The sequence below is a fragment of the Phoxinus phoxinus genome (assembly GCF_949152265.1).
Source record: "Phoxinus phoxinus genome assembly, chromosome: 2".
Lineage (NCBI taxonomy): Eukaryota > Metazoa > Chordata > Actinopteri > Cypriniformes > Leuciscidae > Phoxinus > Phoxinus phoxinus.
Genome location: NC_136877.1, coordinates 7,487,342 through 7,505,776, shown reverse-complemented (window position 1 = coordinate 7,505,776; position 18,435 = coordinate 7,487,342). Strand labels below are relative to the sequence as shown.

General features: G+C 38.4%; 1 protein-coding gene across 5 annotated transcripts in view; it reads left to right on the top strand.

The window, feature by feature from the left end:
* pmfbp1 (polyamine modulated factor 1 binding protein 1) overlaps window positions 1–18,435 on the top strand; it is a 215,001-nt gene that overhangs the window by 187,598 nt on the left and 8,968 nt on the right. For 4 of the 5 annotated variants that reach the window (XM_079589287.1, XM_079589286.1, XM_079589284.1 and 1 more), the window contains 8 exons: window positions 6,927–7,080; window positions 9,256–9,411; window positions 11,676–11,834; window positions 11,913–12,080; window positions 16,079–16,246; window positions 16,316–16,488; window positions 17,560–17,634; window positions 17,763–17,829. In XM_079589287.1, the coding sequence (XP_079445413.1) occupies window positions 6,927–7,080; window positions 9,256–9,411; window positions 11,676–11,834; window positions 11,913–12,080; window positions 16,079–16,246; window positions 16,316–16,488; window positions 17,560–17,634; window positions 17,763–17,829 (1,120 nt within the window). The remainder of the gene's footprint in view (window positions 1–6,926; window positions 7,081–9,255; window positions 9,412–11,675; window positions 11,835–11,912; window positions 12,081–16,078; window positions 16,247–16,315; window positions 16,489–17,559; window positions 17,635–17,762; window positions 17,830–18,435) is intronic. The other variant, XM_079589285.1, reaches the window with a different exon arrangement.

Below are 18,435 nucleotides of genomic sequence, written 5' to 3'. Positions count from 1 at the left end.
TATTTCTATATATAATCAACATCTTTAAATCTGTAGTTTTATATTGTTTTTACTTTGTCATTCGCAATGATTCATAGACTTGTTGTTCTTCCTCTTAATACAGCCGTTATAAGAACACAGTCTTGCACCTTTGTGGTTTTCTCTTCCATTTTTTGCTTCAAAGTTGGTTATGTTCACCTTGTATCTGGCCGGTTTGGTTCATGGCTTATAACTCTTTAACAAAGAAGACTTAAAAATGAATGGGAAAAATACTTCTGGAACGGCAGAACCAATAGGTGAGCATTGTTGCACTCTGTGGAAGTCATGATACAATTCAAATAAAAATGAATTGCACACCTATACATATTATTCTGTCTCCATTTTGTGTCGCTTCTTTGCTCTGTCAGTAGATGAAAAAGAAGGAAAGAAATCTGAAATTCTTTCCGATCATGAAAAGACCAGGTGTAAATTCCCTCCGAAACGAACAAACAACTTGAGGAGGTTTGACACGTATTCAAGATGGAACTATACAAGTGTAAATGCGTGTGGTTGATGAAGCCACATATGTGAATTTTACTCCCCTAAAACAGCTCCAGGTGGCCAGACAGCACATCTGTACAGCAACACTCATCTCCACAGATATGAGCTGGAGATGAGCATCTCTCTTCAGAAAGCGTATGCAAACTGCCACAAATGAAACTCAACGTCTGGCATCGCATCCTGGAGCTCAGTAGATTGTCATCTTCATTAAAAGTGGTGAATGCTAAATTCTCACACCACTCTCGTTCCTATTGAAATCAGCTGATGATAAAATGCAATGAATATCTGTTGCTTTTGGTGACATGAACACCATTGGATTTGTATATAGTGACGAAGTGAAGATAGAATTTATATTAGTTTTGCAGAAACGCATTTAATGTGTAAATGGAACAGTTTTAACAATAAGTGTAAATAGTTCAATATCACTTGCATTACATACACATTGTCATAATTACAGAGTTATAGTTATGAACCCATAAGGCCTGGGACACACTAGATGATTTTCAAACCATGGGAGACCACAGACATACGGACAGTTTCTACCAATTTTTTACATTATAAACGAACGCACACACTAGATGATTCGGCCAGACCGCGAGACCACAAACCCGCCGATTATAGTAATGATTGACTTCACCGTGGCAACTCCACAGACACGAGTGCTGCTTCCCAATTTGCCTACTTATACTATGTAAATAAAAAGTACATACTTTTGAGTGTGTAGCAGAAGAGTAGGCAAGCTTTGGGACATACTGTACTACTTCGTCATAATAGCGTCTTTAACAGACCACTCTGTCGCTTAGTTAAGTGCATCCTGTCACCGTTTAAACTGCCCTGTCAATCATCTTGTCACAGTTCAAATTCTCCACATTCAATTTAATTAAATGTTCTATCATTTCTGAGAGAAATGTTGTAGCATTCTGTGATCTGCCAGTCGTGGGTCTTTCATGCGGAGAACTCTCCTTGTGTTTGCTATTTGCATAATGATGCATTTAAAAGTTAAGGATCAAACGTACCTTTACAAGAGTTCACAATGCTGTTGCCGATACATTTCAATGTGGATAACATTGAGTAAATATATTTTTGTCAGGTTATATACTGATTATTAATCACTCAAACCTCTTTTATCTAAACCTCTCTCCTTAGCCGTCGGACTCACACATCAGCCATGTTTGTAGTTTTTAACACTTTTTATTTGTGTTTGTAGTTCTAATTGAATCATCGTCCAAAGCGCAGAGGGTTGTGGCCAATATTAGCCGTTTGAGTGTGTACGGATCTGCACTTCGGATTCTAACTGGAAAAATTCAGTTCAACAAACAGTACTACGATTTGGGACTCACTAATTCGAATTTCGAATACTATTCAGAAGAAAAACAAATATGGAGGATGATCGACTTGTCAGCTGGCTCTCCTGGCGTGCATTCTGTTTTGCAGCAAAAAAACATTATACAGGCACTCGTACTGTCGCCAATATTCGATCTTCTTTCTCAATACTCCACTTTCGTGACATGTTTGCGGCTGACATGTTTCAACTATACAAAACCATGCAACATTCGGTTGGTGATAGCTTGCTCGCTCTCATTGGCTATTGCGGGTATCCCGTTGGAAGCAGCCCGATCAAGAGTCGTAAATACTGTATCGCGTTTGATATTTAAGATTTGGGAGGCTCTAGCTCGATCAGGAGCAGTAAAATAATCATAATGACGCCACACAATTGAGGATTTTTCGGACAAAAATTATGTTGCGGCAAGCCTCAAATTCGATTGCAATTCGGGCTTAAAATCTTCAAGTGTGTGCAGTATAAATATGCTGTAGTATGTTCCTGCACAACCGGAGGCCTCAGTTTCAGGACCCTAGTTCTAGGACCCCAGTTCCAGGCCCCTAGTTTTTTGTGACAGCGCCACCTACCAAACTGGATGATATAGGGGCGGCTGCAGTTTCAAGACCGTATTCTAGGATTTAGTTTGTACATATTATCAAGATCCACCTATTATCTTAAGTCTTGTTAGAAAACAAACAAACAAAAAACTATTATTGGGACATGTGAATTATTTTAACAAATAAGATTATGGAATAGAAAAGCTCTTGCAGCTGGAGGATTAGAGCATCAAGCTACATGACACAATTTGAAAAGATTAATATTACACTTTTACTTAAAGCTCACTTTAAACCACCATCAAGTATTTGGATAATTTTCCGGAATAATTAATCACAAACATTGGTCAAATATCGAAGCTGGAGTCTTAAATCGTTCTAATGATGCTCATTGTCCAGATCAAGTAAGAGTGTGATGTTTTAACGAGTAATGAATGTTGAACAACAATAATCTGGGTTCAGTCCAGTTCGGTAGGTGGTGCTGTCACAAAAAAAACTAGGGTCCTGGAACTGGGTTCCTAAAACTAGGGTCCTGAAACTGAGGCCTCCGGTTGTGCAGGAATACCCTTCTCTAAATATGAGCTTCCCAAGAGTACTTGCATGCAGCATCAGTTGACATGGGATTGAGACTCAACCCGTGTTCCCAATGAGCAGCTCTTACGTATCCTGAGTATGTGCACAGTCCACTGCGCCACTCTCTCTGACACTAACCGAGTTTTATTAAGCGAAGCTGCAATTCTCAGGATGGTTCAGAGTGTGTTTTAGTCTTCATGACCCTTGACGTGCCGCTTTTACCTCCCGCGCTGTCCTCCTATGAGAAAGTGTGCCGCTCAATGGAGGGATCACCGTGGGTCTGGATCCGTGTGTGAAATCAGATGTTTAACTGGCTGGAAGAGGACGAGCAAGCGCATCTTAACTAGCACCTTGCCAAAGGTCTCTTGTTCAGTCAGCCATCCGCTGGTGCGCAGCACAACTTCCCGTCTGCCAATACACATTACAGAGGATTTAGTAATTAAGTGGTAAGTTGAGGACTAAATTGGGTGTTTGCGGGCCACAGATCTACCCCGAGGTCCCTGCAGCCATGCAGATAGGGGATTCTAATTGCTAGGGATATTGATCATTCCCGGCGAGGGCGTGCTGGGGGATTTCGCGAGCGATCGATTAGCTGTTACCGTGGCCGCTTCGCCAATGGCAGAGAAAGAGGTAAGAGAGCCACGTGGGTCTTTTGCAGGATCTCCCCACGCTCTTCACCTCCTGAAAAAGTGACACATCACCTAGTCAACCGCTCGCTTCGGCGCCCAGACACCCTCTGTAGGACCGTCCTCCACTTGTTTGGGTTTCATCTGAAGGTTGAGGAGGTTCGGGTTGGTCAACACCTCTCATTTCCGCTGCGATAAGCTTTTCTCTTTTGGGAGTGATTTGAGACGCTGTGGTGGGTCTGATTTGTTGTAGTTGGGTGTGATTTGTTGATCCATGCTGAAAGGGTGCATGAGCTCATCGTCGCCCTGCTCCCGTAATTAGTTTTAGCCCCGCTCATTAAATATTCACGCTTGCCTACTCTAATTAAATCGAACCTCTCTCTCCTGCTCACCATTCCCACATGTTATCATGCCTCAATTAAGATGCGTTCTGGTCTGTTTCACTGACTAGTCAAGGTGAAGATGTTTTGCTGTGGACTGAAGTGTCCCATTCTCTCATGCCCATACACAATTTTTTCTGTAAATAAAGATGCCGCACTCCATGCCCTGCTCAAAAAGACCAGCTTAAACTAAACTTGGCCTCAGACAGACAGCCCAACGTTCGTTCAATAATCATGTATGCATATTGCACACAAGAATGGTTGGCTGTTTAATCAACCCCTTGTGAAAAGGACAATTGTATACTCTTAAAAAGAGAAATTATTATGGAAATAACATACTACTAAAATAATATACTTAAGTGTGAACTGAATGTAATGTTTTCGGATGCATAAATGCATCCTAATTTCAATTCAATAAAAATGCATTACTGTTCTGACCCACTTAAATAGGACTATGAAATATGGTTACATTTTACTGCTGAATACTGGCAAATATGATAAACTAAAATATTGTACAGTACATTGCATGTACTTACAATAGTAATAACAATACTGTGCAGAATTACATACATCTAACCCTAAACCAAACCCTGATCCTACACTAACCCTATAGTAAGTACATGTAGTTAATTCGTATTACTCAGTACTTAAATGTACTATTGCACTGTAACAAGGACACCTTAAAATATTGTGTAACCATCATTTCTATTGAAATCTAGTCTGGCTATCACCAGACCAAGCTCAATCTTTTAAGATTGAACATTAGTCTGGGGAGTCTCCTCTGTATTTTCTACTTGAAGAGGCGTGATCAACTGGCATAGTTCAAATGACTCTGTACGCAATTGGATAGTCCTTCAACCAATCAGACGTGAAAACTCCAGGCAGGAAACGTGTCAACAAACGTGTTGGTTTGTAGCATTGATCAGTGGTTTGCAGAAGCAGCAATGGCAGCGATTTTTGCAGGTTGTGCAAAAAAAAAAACATGAAAGTGAGTGGTATTTGCACCCACTCGAGCGATTTGTTTGCTAAACTAAAGAAGCCATTGAGCATCGTCGAGAGGTTAAAAGGAATTGGATTCGTCGCTTCTCTATCGTCATTGTGTTAAACCCTCCAATAGCGCGCCAGGTTGATAAGCTAGTTTGTGATTGGTCCCCGCAGATTTGTAACGGAAGCAGGATAGAAAAATGTACAGTCTAACATTTTTTGTTTAGAGTTTACCCAGTCTAATTGAAAGTGGTATGCCATAAGTGTACTTCTTTAAGTATGCCAAAGGATCATTAAAACAATGATTTACTTTTACAAAGTGAACTTTTTTAAAAGTTTACATAAATGTGTTCAAAACAGTCATGAAAGTAACTTAATTTATTTATATTATTTTCAAGTAGTTTTTTTTTTTTTTTTTACTTTTAAAATTTAAAGTACACGAGTGCACATTCTATACAATTATGTGCACTTCTTTATAACAAGGGACTTTTTGTAGTAAAGGCACAATAGTGCTATAGAGATCCTATTACATTTACACATCTGGCAATCACTCTTATCCAAAGAAGCTTACGCTGTATATTATCTGTTCACATATTATCTGAGAGCCACGCTCTACTGTTTGAGCTACAGGAACAAAACCAGAAACAAATCCAACAAGCGTTTTTGAGGAAGAAATAATCACTAGATTTGTAAATGTTTGCAAGTAGCATGTTATTTTTTGAATTACTTGCAAAGGTTTTTGGAGAGGGGGGTTGTTGGTAGAAAGTTAATTAGATATCCACAAGCAAAACTGTACTTTCTGTATCTGTAAAATAATGACTTACTAACTAATGAGTTCGAAATAATGATTACAATGTCATACATTTGCACTTTTTTGCAGTTGTTAGTTGTTGTGTAATTATTTGATTACTTTTTTATTGTGGTATCAACTATTTTAGATTTATCTGCCACTAAAAACAATATAAACTGTGACTGAAACTATGATTGAAAGTGTACCAGATTTATACTAGCTGCAAGAGACTAAGTTTAAAGGCTTAGTTCACCCAAAAATTAAAAATTCTGTCATTTACTCACACTGATGTCGTTTCAAACCCATAAGACTTTCGTTCAATTTTAAACTGGAGTATATTCCAGTCTGGTTTATGCTGGTTAGTGCTTGTTTGGTAAGATCCTACTTCCTTTTGGTCTTCCCTTGTGACCTAGGCCCTGTTTACAGCTGGTATTAAAATGCGTTTTGATCAATCAGATCACAAGTAGACGAGGGAGACATATTCCCGTTTACACCTGGAGTTTTAATCCGTCTCTTGTGTCCACTTTCAACCACTTCTGTCCTGATTTCTTCTAGGGGAGGGTCTATGGGCGGGTAAACGTTGTTTTTTTTCCAGATCTTTCAATCTAATGGACAAAACAAGCTTGTGCAATTCACATATGAACACAATCGACGACGGAAAAACATACGGAGAGCATCATCTTTCATTTCTGCTCTGATAGACGCAAGTGTGTGTTAGAAATCAGGAATGGTGAGAGAACATTGTGCTTGGTACGTTTTTCGTCTTCAAACTAAACTTCAAAGTTGAAATCCCGTCTGGCTAGAGCGCTTCCCATAGTGTTTACGCATTAGGTCAGTAGGCGGAGAGTTCGAATGCTTTTCACCACATGAGCGTTTACACTACGAAAGCAATCCGGTCGAATGCGTTTTCTGAATTACCTCTGGAAGTGGTCGAAAGTGGACATGGTCAAAACGTTTTAGACCCCGTTTACACCTGTATTTAGCGTCGTCCACTTGTGATCCGATCGACCAAAACGCATTGCAAAACCATGGCCCTACATGAAAAACAACATACACTGGTGACCAGCAGGATGGTGTGGTGATTTCATCCACACACCTGTTGCTCCTTTATAGTGCTCTCATGTCAGGACTGATGAAGAAGGGAGTTTGCTGAAATAAGACTCGTGTGCTTCTCTACAGGAGGCTGGTAGAGCGCTTGAGAGCAGAGGCCAGCAGCAGCAGATCGGATGTGCTCAACGCTCAACATGAAGCTGGGAGACTCCAGCAGGAGAAACGGCAGATCCAGGATGAGCTGGACATCAGCAGAGAGACCCTCTCAGCCCTGCAGACTAAGGTGAGAGCCATTTCACACTCGTCCCACACTGATTCAGGGCTTTAAACGGCAGGATTATTAAGCAAAAGTGCTTCACAAAGCCCTCTGTAAGGTCATGATCTCCTGTATTGATCTGTATTGATTACTGTGTGCCTGAGGAACGGTGCAAGCTTGCATGTGTGTATGTGGTGCATGCATTCTTGTGTGTATGTGGCTTTGTGGAAGAGCACAAGCTTCACGTGTTCGTGTAAAACCTGATGATCGTGATATCCAGCATGATTTGAGAATAATCCATCTTGTGCTTCAAAAACATCTGACCGTCAGTTTATCTGACACATTTGTTGAATATTAAATGTTTCTTCTTTATTTGATCATATTTTTTCTTTGTTTTAAATCCATTGAATTCTAAAACTTTATTTGTTAGGTTTAAATTAGACTTAATTATAGTTTTAATTGTGGCCTCGGACATTTGCACACCACTGTATAATGGAGTGAACACGGTAAACATTTTCAGAAAAAAATGTCAACCAAATCATTTTGTTTTCAACTGAAAATGAATTTAGCACCCCCAAAGTTATGATATAATTTAAATGTTGCAAACGTGTACAGATCATGAGGAAATATGATTTTGTTTGCTTCTCTCGGTGCTGACGAGATGTTACTCTGAAGCAAAGCTATTCACTCTAGTTGTAAATTGACTTTTCTATATTTAGAAACGTTCATAGATCTGATGCAAAAGTCTCTTGCTCAGTAACAGTTTCAAATGAATCTCCCTAATCCCAGTTTAATATCTGTCATGCAGGAGTATATCTCTAATTTAGCCAGCCATCTGAGTGAATATGTCAGCCGTGGAGCTCACAGTTTATCTGTCATGCTCTGCACTAATACAGGGTTATATCATGAGGATTAAAATATGCCTTGATCTTTTAAAAATAAAAGTGTTTAATGCCGTAGCGTAGCCACAATAGGGCCTGTGTGGGGGACTAGGCCCTCTCATTTACATGTACGGTCCCCCATATTTCTGGTTGTAAAAAAAAAAAAAGGTAAAATTGTTACTATGATTGATTGATTGATTGATTGATTGATCAAAATGCTGTGCAGTAAAATGCAATGGCTGTTTTCAAACTGGTATTATTTTTGTCACTTGTTGAGTGCTGTCTTCTTCTTTGCGCCTGAGAGTTCATTAATTAACACATGACGATGGAAAGTGCACAAATTCCAACATCACGCTTTTTCAGTAAATCATTAAAAACCTACTTCACCTTTCCAGGACGATATCGAAACGGATTAATGCGTGCGGTAGCTGCGTGTTTGCCTGGTGTTCTGGTTTTAAAAAAATTCAAAAGTCAAGCTGAGGATGCCATGTGAACACTGGTGTTTCATTTGAAGAAGCATAAGAACACATTTTCCTTAAACTTCTGCACGGGAAGATTGAAGATGGTCACTGTTTCTCTTCCGTAATGGAAGTTTTGAACACTTGATGTCTTCCCAAACATGAGTAGACTGTAAAAGATAATAAGTTCTTGTGTTCAAAGACATTTCTCAATATATTGAGAACATTATTTTGACACAAGAAGCCATAGGCAGTGTGATCATTATCGTTTACATTCTACATACAGTACACACTGACTGGCCAAAAAAAAAAAAAGAGTTGCTGTTTGGATTTAAATAGGCAAATGCTTTAGAGTCCATGAGTGGATCATTATTGCAGTGATTATTATGTTTCTAGCATGTTATATGTTTGGTTCTTCTAACCCTAATTGATGGAGTGTATAGATTTTCATTTCTTAAAAAATCCAGACCTTAAATTCATTGAAAGTCTTTGGGATTTGTGCTGGAGGAGACTTTACAGAGTTCTGGACTCTTGCATTGTCAATACAAGATCTTGAACAAAAATTCATGCACCTCTTGATGAAATGAACATCTCGACATTTACTTGTCAAATTAAAATTAATCAAAATTGAAAACTTTTGTACTTTCCGAAATCCTTGGATTTCTAATGTCAGCCAGAAAGAATGAATTACATTAATACATTTACTCATCTTTGCCCACTTTGCCCACCAAGCAATAAGAAAGCAGAATATATGCTATTGTTTCTAAAAAAGGGAACAACTAATAATGGAACAAAAATAATGTACTTTACATTGAAAAGTTCTTAAAATTTTGTCAGCTGGCCTTCTCTATGTGTTTGTGTAGCTGTGTGAACAGGAGAAGCTTATAAACACACACCAGGATCTGCAGCTCTTCACACACAAACTGCAGGAGGAAGGACTGAACTGCCAGAGTCAGCTTCAACTGTGCAGGAGACAACTGGAGAGCAGAGATGACCAGGAGCAAAAACACCACCAACAGGTATTATGGGAACGCCACATATTACAACTGCTGCTGACATGATTTCTAACCCTGCCGAAGCGGATACAAACTGGTGGTTGATCATTAGACTATGAGTTAGTTGGGTCAAAGTTGACCATACTGATTAACCTGGGAAAAGTATTTTTTTGAAAATGATGTCTTGTGATATTTTATGATGGTCTACAACACTAATGTTAAAAGTTTGGGGTTCGCAAGATTTCTTAATGTTTTTAAAAAATAATCTCTTCTACTCATCAAGGCTGCATTTATTTGACCAAAACTATAGTAAAAACAGTAATATTGTAAAATATTATTACAATTTACAACAACTGTTTTCTATTTTAATATATTTTAAAATGTAATTTATTCCTGTGATGCAAAGTTGAATTTTCAGCATCACTACTCCATTTACATTTGATCCAAAGCGACTTACAAATGAGAAAAATAGAAGCATTTAAACTAACAATAGGACAACAATATGCAAGTGCTATGACCCTTCCGAATTTAATCTAATTTAGGTTTAATCTTTATTTTTTATAAATAGATATAGAATAGAAGATAAAGTGTTTGTATTAATGGATCAAGTCATTCCACCAGCAGGGAACCGTCATGGTAAAGGTCAGAGAAAGAGATTTTTTGCCACTTTGAGATGGCACCACAGGACGACGTTCACTTGCAGAGCACAAGTTTCTGGATGGCACATAAGTCTGAAGTAATGAGTTTGGGTAAAAGGGAGCCAATCCAGTGGTTGTTCTGTAGGCAAACGTCAGTGTTTTGAATTTGATGTGAGTGGCAACTGACAACCGGTGCAATTTTGTGAGGAGTGACGTGTGCTCTCTTCGGCTTGTTAAAGACCACTCTAGCTGCAGCATTTTGTCTCAGTTGATCAGTTGGAGAGGTTTGACAGTGCAAGCTTGAAGACCTGCCAGTAAAGCATTACAATAGTCCATTCTGGATAGACAAGTGTTGTGTAGCCTGCTCTTATACAACATCAGGAGGATCAGCCCTTCATATAAGGCAAAACTGCAGTACCGGGCAGTTCTAGCAATGCGGTCTGTGAAGTTTAACTGATCATCGATCACAACTCCAAGGTTCCCGGCTGACCTTGATGGAGTTATGGATGACGAGCCTAGCTGAATGGAGAAGTTGTGGTGTAGTGTTGGGTTGGCCGGGACTACAAGTAGCTCTGTCTTCGCAAGGTTTAGTTGAAGGTGGTGGTCCTTCATCCTGCCAGAAATGTCAGGCAGGCCTAGATGCAAGCAGCTACCGTCGGATCATCAGGCTGGAATGAGAGGTAGAGTTGTGTGTCATCAGCGTAGCAGTGATAGGAAAAGTCATGTTTCTGAATCACAGATCCTAGTGATGTCATGTACTGTAGATGGAGAAGAGAAGTGGTCCAAGCACTGAGCCCTGAGGCACCCCAGTAGCTAGATTTTGGGTCTTAGACACTTCACCCCTCCACGACACCCTAAAGGACCTACCTGAGAGGTAAGACTTGAACCATTGGAGTGCGGTTCCCGAGATGCCCTTCGTCTTTAGGATTGAAAGGATGATCTGGTGGTTAACTGTGTCAAAGGCAGCAGACAGATCCAGCGGGATGAGAACTGAGGATATTAAGCTCCAGTCTTCAGCGTCACGTGATCCTTCAGAAATCATTCTAATATGCTGAGTTGCTGCTAAAGAAACAAAAATTATAATAATTATTATTATCATAATCAATGTTGAAAATAGTGTTGCTGCTTAATATTTTTGTGGAAACCATGATACATTTTTTTTTCAGGATTCTGTGATGAAATCTTGGTTTATAACACTTTACAATACATTTTCATTTGTTAACATTAGTTAACTACATTAGTTAACATGTACTAACTTTTAAAGCATTTATTAATCTTAGTTCGTGTTATTTTCAACATTTACTAATACATTAATAAAATCAAAAGTTGAATATGTTAGTATTATTTATCTGCCTTGAGCTAACATGCACTAACAGTGAACAGTGGTATTTTCATTAACTTAATGTTTAACTTAATATTAATAAATACTGTAAATCCTATCGAAATATTTTCTAACTTAATTATTAATAATGTAGAAAACACTTGATGAATCAGATTTATGAACAGGATTTATAAACTTTAATGAACATTTGAAATGATAAATGTCTTTACTGCCACTTTTGATTAATTTAATGCATCCTTGCTGTATAAAAAATCTTACTGACCCCAGACTTTTGAACGGTAGTGTATGATAAGTGCTCTCTGGCTCAGATGAGCAGTCTGCAGGCTACAGTGTCCAGACTGAAGCTGGATCTGGAGCAGGAGCGGGAGCAGTGGCGTCAGGGGGTACAAGAGGCCGATCAGAGAGACAGAGAGCTGAGACAGGAGCTCAGCACAGCACAGGCCACTCATAAAGAGTATATGGAGCTGGTACGATCTCTTCCACTGCCACAGACAACGTGATCGCTCCTAACACACAAATGTCAACATGCGTTCTGCGTGTTGTAGCTGGCGGAGTACAGTGGAGAGGTGGCGTCCCAGAGGAGAGAGCAGGCCCGTCTGCAGCAGTGCCTGATCCAGCTGACGGAGGAGAAGAAGGCTCAGGACCAGCGAGTCACACAAATGAGTGCAGATCTACAGAGAGTGCACAGTGAGAGCAGGAGCTCCGAGGAGGAGGTGAGATATTGGGATGCACCTTTTTTATCCAAAGCAATTTACATTGCATTCAACATTGTATACATTTTTTCATTCATAAGTTCATGGATTCCCTGGGAATCGAAGCCATTATCTCCCGAGTATTGCTATACTTTCTTATCTACATGAACATCAGCAACTCGTGTAATTACTGATGTTTTTTGTAGATTTGTATAGTAGATGTATATGTATGGTCTTCATTTAAAGTAGGGGTATGCAGTTTCGGGAATTTCTTCGCTGTATTCTCGCTTTTTGCTCGCCGGTTTGACTATAGAGCTCCCCCTACAGCTTGGGAATAGATATTTGACAACACTGTCGAAAAACTCGTTGGCGACTCTCAGATACCAGAGGCTAGTAGATCAACATCAAAGCAGACGGGACATTCTTTACAAAGTCTTCTTCATTCGGGTACGAACAGCATGAGGGAGCACAATAATGAAAAAATTTTAGCAGATTTTTTTGCCGTTAAGCAATTCTTTACATCGTGAGACCTGATATCACACGACCCAAAGGGCCCAAAGTTGCAAGGGTGGTTTTTCCGCTCACAGGCTATAGGGGGGTGCGAGACGACCACCATTCAACCCGAAAAAAGTATAACCATTCCAATGACTCCGAAGCTGTTCAGTTCAGGTAAAAAACCTGCAAAGTTCACCTTTAATTAGAAATGGAATATGCAAAAATGCCGATGTAATATATACAGGCCACTAGTGGCAATGTACTACTGCATTTCAATTGACATTGTCATTTTTCATCAAATGTTGCACATATGGGTGTGAATGAAAATGTTTAATTCATTAATTTAATTAAATGTAAAATTAAATGCATTATTAGCTAAATCAAAATAGATTTTTTTTACATAATAAGTATATAATACAAATAGATATAAATATATATAAAATGGTCATTTTATATTTAAATCCTTACTCATAATTAAGTCATCTGAAATTGCTCTTACTTCAAACTATTTTAACGTTTCCTTGTTACAGTGTAATTATACAATTAAGTACTGAGCAACATAATTTTTTTTATTTACAGGCCATATTAATTTTAATTATGTATGATGAGTGTACCAAAATTCAATGTGGATTTGTAAATGTATTCCAAGATAATGACTAATAACTAATAATTCTGTCATCATTTACTCATGTCATTCCAAAACCCAATAAGACTTTATTCATTTTAATCTTCTAAACACAAATGAAGATATTTTCAATGTGAGAGATTTCTGTCCCTCGAATTGAAGACCCACGCAACTGTAACTTTAAAGCTTCAAAACTTTCATAAAGCATTATGAAATAATTTATGAGTCGAATCCAAGACTTCATAAGAGTCGCGATTGCTTTATAAGATGAACAGATTTAATTAAGAATATAAACACACTTTCATAGAGCACATCGCAAATGGTCATCATCATATAAAGGGATATCTTCGCAAAATTTGGATGAAACTGCTAATTTCATATGGATTAGTTTTACGGCGAATCCATATCCCTTACGAAGTTTTGGTTATCTGGAATTCAAAGGAGGAAGAGAAACCACTCGGGTCTAAACTTTGGTTTCGAAAATGAACAAAAGTCTTCTGGATTTGGAATGACATGAGGGTGAGTATATGATGACAACATTTTCATTTTTGGGTGAACTGTCCTTTTAAGTACCACCTAAATTTATAGGGAAAGGGTTGGCTAATAATAATGTTTTGAAATCCACAAACCCAAACCTAATCCTAAAATCTGATCCGTTGATGAGAATGTTGTTCCGGACCCAACAATGATGTCCATAAGTATGGAGTTCTCTGACTGTGACACTCCATCCTGAAGTGCCGGAGATGTGTGTAAAACTGCAGTGCTCCTGCAGACAGTGGAGTTATTTAAACCACTCGCTCTCATTCTTTAAGTGCTGTCAGTGTTGTAGGGTAACTCTAATTGGTTTTGGATAACCATCCTCGTCATTTTATGGTCAGCAAACTCTGCGGGATAACAATAAAACTGAAAAATAAAAAATTAAGTGTCTGCACACTGTCCAGGCCCTAATGTATACATGCACACACAAACATACACACACCGCGCCACCGGTCGGACTGCAGAAATAATGATTATGCGCGTGTTGTGCATCGGTTGTCTGTTTTCAGCTCTGGCTTTTAAAAATAATTGCTGTTGGTGCTGGAGCCGTATCAGAGGAAGGCCAGTAATGATTCTCGCCAGTCGTGTGGAACGCAGCATGCGGGGAAGCGGGGCGAGACAGACGCCAGAATAAAGGCGGCTATCATTTCTGTGTGTGTGTTTGTCTGCCTGGCACATAATTATGGTTGCATAAGCTTGTGTGTGTGTGTGTGTGTTTGTGTTGGTAGAGGTGCTATGATTACAGTGAGGTGTGTGTGTGTTTGCAAATATACTCCAGCCCCCCGTTTATAAATCAGGTGTGAATTGAAGAAACTGATGAGTCGAGAATCTCATTTGAGTGTGTGTGTGTGGGATCACAGAGGGATTAGAGTTGGATATAAAGCTGCACAGGTGACTACATCATAACCCACTTACACACACACACACACACATACACTCGCACAGCATTTTAATTGTCTTTCTCCTTTTCTTTACCGCCTTTTATTAGCTCTCGTCTGCAGTGTGTGCGCTCTGGGTAAAGGTCACTGCGCTCCACCATCTTGCACACTGACAGCGTGACTAGCCATGAAACTAGCCTGCCTTTTAATTTAAGCTGAATTCTCATATGCTGGAAACCTGAGATCTCATATGAGGTAAAATTGTGTGTGAGCTGCTATAGATTTGCCACATCATAAGAGTGTAATAGTGATTTGTTGAGGGATAGAGATTTCACACAGCTAAAGATTGTCAACGCTTATATATATTGTGTTCTTTGCCTGCAGAGGAATATTATCAACATATTATACACCCCAAATCAAATATGTGCGCGTGTGTGTGTGTCTGTGGCCTGATGATACACCCTATGTTATGGGGATAAAATGTCCCCACAAAGATGGTAATATCTGAAATCCTTGTGGGAAAATGTTTTAACCCCTTGAGGAAAACAGCTTTTTAAAAATGTGAAAATGCAGAATGTTTTCTCCAATGGGGTAGTGTAAGGGGACATAATATACAGTTTGTGCAGTATAAAAATCATTATGTCCACGATATTGCCATCTGGTTTACCACAGCACTTTTTTGTAAGTCTTAAAAGCTAAACACACCGCTGTCTGGAATACTTGATTCTGATTGGTTGATTACTCTACAAGCAAATATTATTATTACTATTTACTTAGTTGCTATAAAGCTGTTTTCATTGTAGAATATTTAAAAATCTTAATTACTCCACATTTATATAGAGAGATATTATAGATATACTGCTACAGTATATTATAGCAAGATGTTTATTTGATAAAAAATACAGTACAATTTTATTTATTTGTATTATTTAGTAATATTGTGAAATATTATTGCATTTTAAAATAACTGTCTCGTATCTGAATATCTTTTCAAACGTAACGTATTCCTGTGATGCAAAGCTGTATTCAGCATCATTATTCCAGTCTTCAGTGTCACATGATCCTTCAGAAATCATACTAATATGCTGATTTGCTGCTCAAGAAACAATTATTATTATTATTGTTCAAAATCAATTGTGCTGCTTAATATTTTTTTGGAAATGGTGTGCAATTTTTCAGGATTCTTCGATGTATAGAATGTTCAAAGGACCAACATTTATTTGAAATAGAAATATTTTGTAACATTGTGAATGTCTCTATTGTCACTTCTGATGAATTTAATGCATCCTTGATGAAATTAGTAATTTATTTCAAAAAACAAAACCAAAGCAGTGTTTTGAAACTAACACCGAGCTGTTTGAAAAGTCAACAAATATGTAATCATATTCCCCGCATATATATATACATTATATTTGAGATTTTCAACATCAGCAAAACTTTACCTTTAATTCTTCTGTCGTTTCTCTGTCCGTCTGACCCGTCAGGCTCGTGCGAGTGAGGGGCGACTGGCGGCGCTGCACACACAGCTGTCCCGCTCTCAGCAGTGGACACAGGAGCACATGAGCGTCCTGCGGGACAGAGAGGAGGAGGTGCTGCTCCTGAAGATGGAGACGGCCGCTCTCAGAGAGAACTACACTGATAAAGTGTCTCAGGTCAGCCGCAGTGTCCTAACACCATTCACATCGTTCTGTTTTTGCGTTCATTCGTCTCTTCATGTGCAGGTTGAGGCTTTGCGCTCACAGATGGACCGTGTTGATCAGAAATATAACGCAGCTGTGTGTGAGGTGGATGTGTTGCGGCAGTGCTTAGGAGACGCACGGAGTGACAGCTCTCGACTTCACAGGGAAAGTGAACTAGTCGTGACCAATGTGAACCAATGGGTAAAGGAGCAAAAGTAAGACATGTAATCATTCAGTACCACGATATTGCCATCTGGTTTACCACAGCACTTTTTTGTAAGTCTAAAAAGCTAAACACACAGCTATCTGGAATACTTGATTCTGATTGGTTGATTACAATTATTCTACAAGCAAAAATTGTGGCATAATGACCACTAAAGTATACAATTAATAATCCCAAGCAGTGTCGTTATTGTTAACTAAAACTATTACAAATTATTTTCGGTAATTGAAATTGAGATGATATACAACTTATTTATTTTAATTGTTAAGAATAAATTTAAATAAACTATTGTGATGCTTAATTTTTTTGTGGACATTACTGCATTTTTTCAGTATTCTTTGATGAATAGAAAGTTCAAAAGAACAGCATTTATTTCAAATTTAAATATTTTGTAACATTGTGAAAGTCTTTACTGTTTCTTTTGATCAATTTAATGCATATATATATATATATATATATATATATATATATATATATATATATATATATATATATATATATATATATATATATGCCTCAAGAAAATTTGATGAAGTTGTACTAAAATTACTAAATCTACAACTAGAAATATGAGAAATATTAAAAATGAATAAAATAACAAAAGCACAGTATTTACTACTTTGAAAATCTAGTATCTAGTTTGTCTCTGGTTGTCCTCCGCCTCCATCTTCTCACATTACTAAATAATGTCCATTTGTGAAATCATATTTTGTCAATATTATATATTTAGTAGGGAACCGTGTAATTAACGGCATATTGTACAGTCAGTATTGTAAAATAAACTCCATCATACCAACCCTTTTGGTGTTTGCTTTGCTATAATGACCTAGCTGTGTGTTTTCCCTTACGTAACATCAAATCTGGCATAACATGTCACAGATTGCATCACATGTTACAGTGTTGGAACCAGTATATAAATTTACGGAGTATAGAAAGTGTCTGTGGCGCATCAGAGCGTTAGCATCCGCTGTTATAATGGCTGTATCATTATCATTCAGCATCATGGTTGATTGTGACAGCTTCCTCACTGCAGCCCATTATCTGTGCCCCTGCTCCTCTCCAGGCACACTAATGAGAAACTGGCACTCAAGATCAAAGACCAGAGCAGGAAGATCATCCACCTGACAGCTGAGAGAGAGTAAGCCCCGCTCACCCCGTCCAACGCTCCTCTCAGCTCCCAGTGTACAAACACGGAGTTTAGTAGCAGGAAATGTGCATGCAAACATATGGAGAAGTGGCTGTAATGTGTGTCCTGTTTTCACGCAGTCACCTTCAGGAGAATGTGAAGGGTTTACATGGGGAAATCAGGAGGCTGAAAGCAGAGCGACTGAAGGTAAAGCCCTAAACACACTCCAGCGCACATGTCCATAGATTTTTTTTAAATCAACATCAATTTCTAAGTTGAAGTCGGCATGAAACGGAAGTTTTGACTCCGTATTGTGACGCGTTTTTGAGAGAAACAAGTTTTGAGGGTGAAAAAAACAGGTGGGGGCATGAATTTCTGAAAAGTGAGCGTTGCATAGACGAATGGAGGCGGATCTGAATGCGATGGCTAAACTGCAGCGTGGCCTTGCGTACGTCATGGATGTCGAACTAGTCATAAGAGCAAGTTTTGACATTTTGATTAAAGATTTATTCAAATTTGTCAACAAAGTAATATATACACTATACAGTTCAAAAGTTAAATGAAACTGAATTGATTAAAAGTGAGTAAATTCGAAATATTTCTTTTTCAAATCAATTCTGATCTTTTGATCTAAAATAAAAAGTATCACGGTTTTCAGCTCTGCCATCACAAAAAGGAATGACCTTTTAAAGTATGTTTTAAATTGTAGTAATATTGACACATTTTCACTGTATTTTTATCTATTAAATGCAGCGTTATTGAAAATCTTACAGATTTTACCAACTCCAAACATTTGCACGGTGTTATATAAAT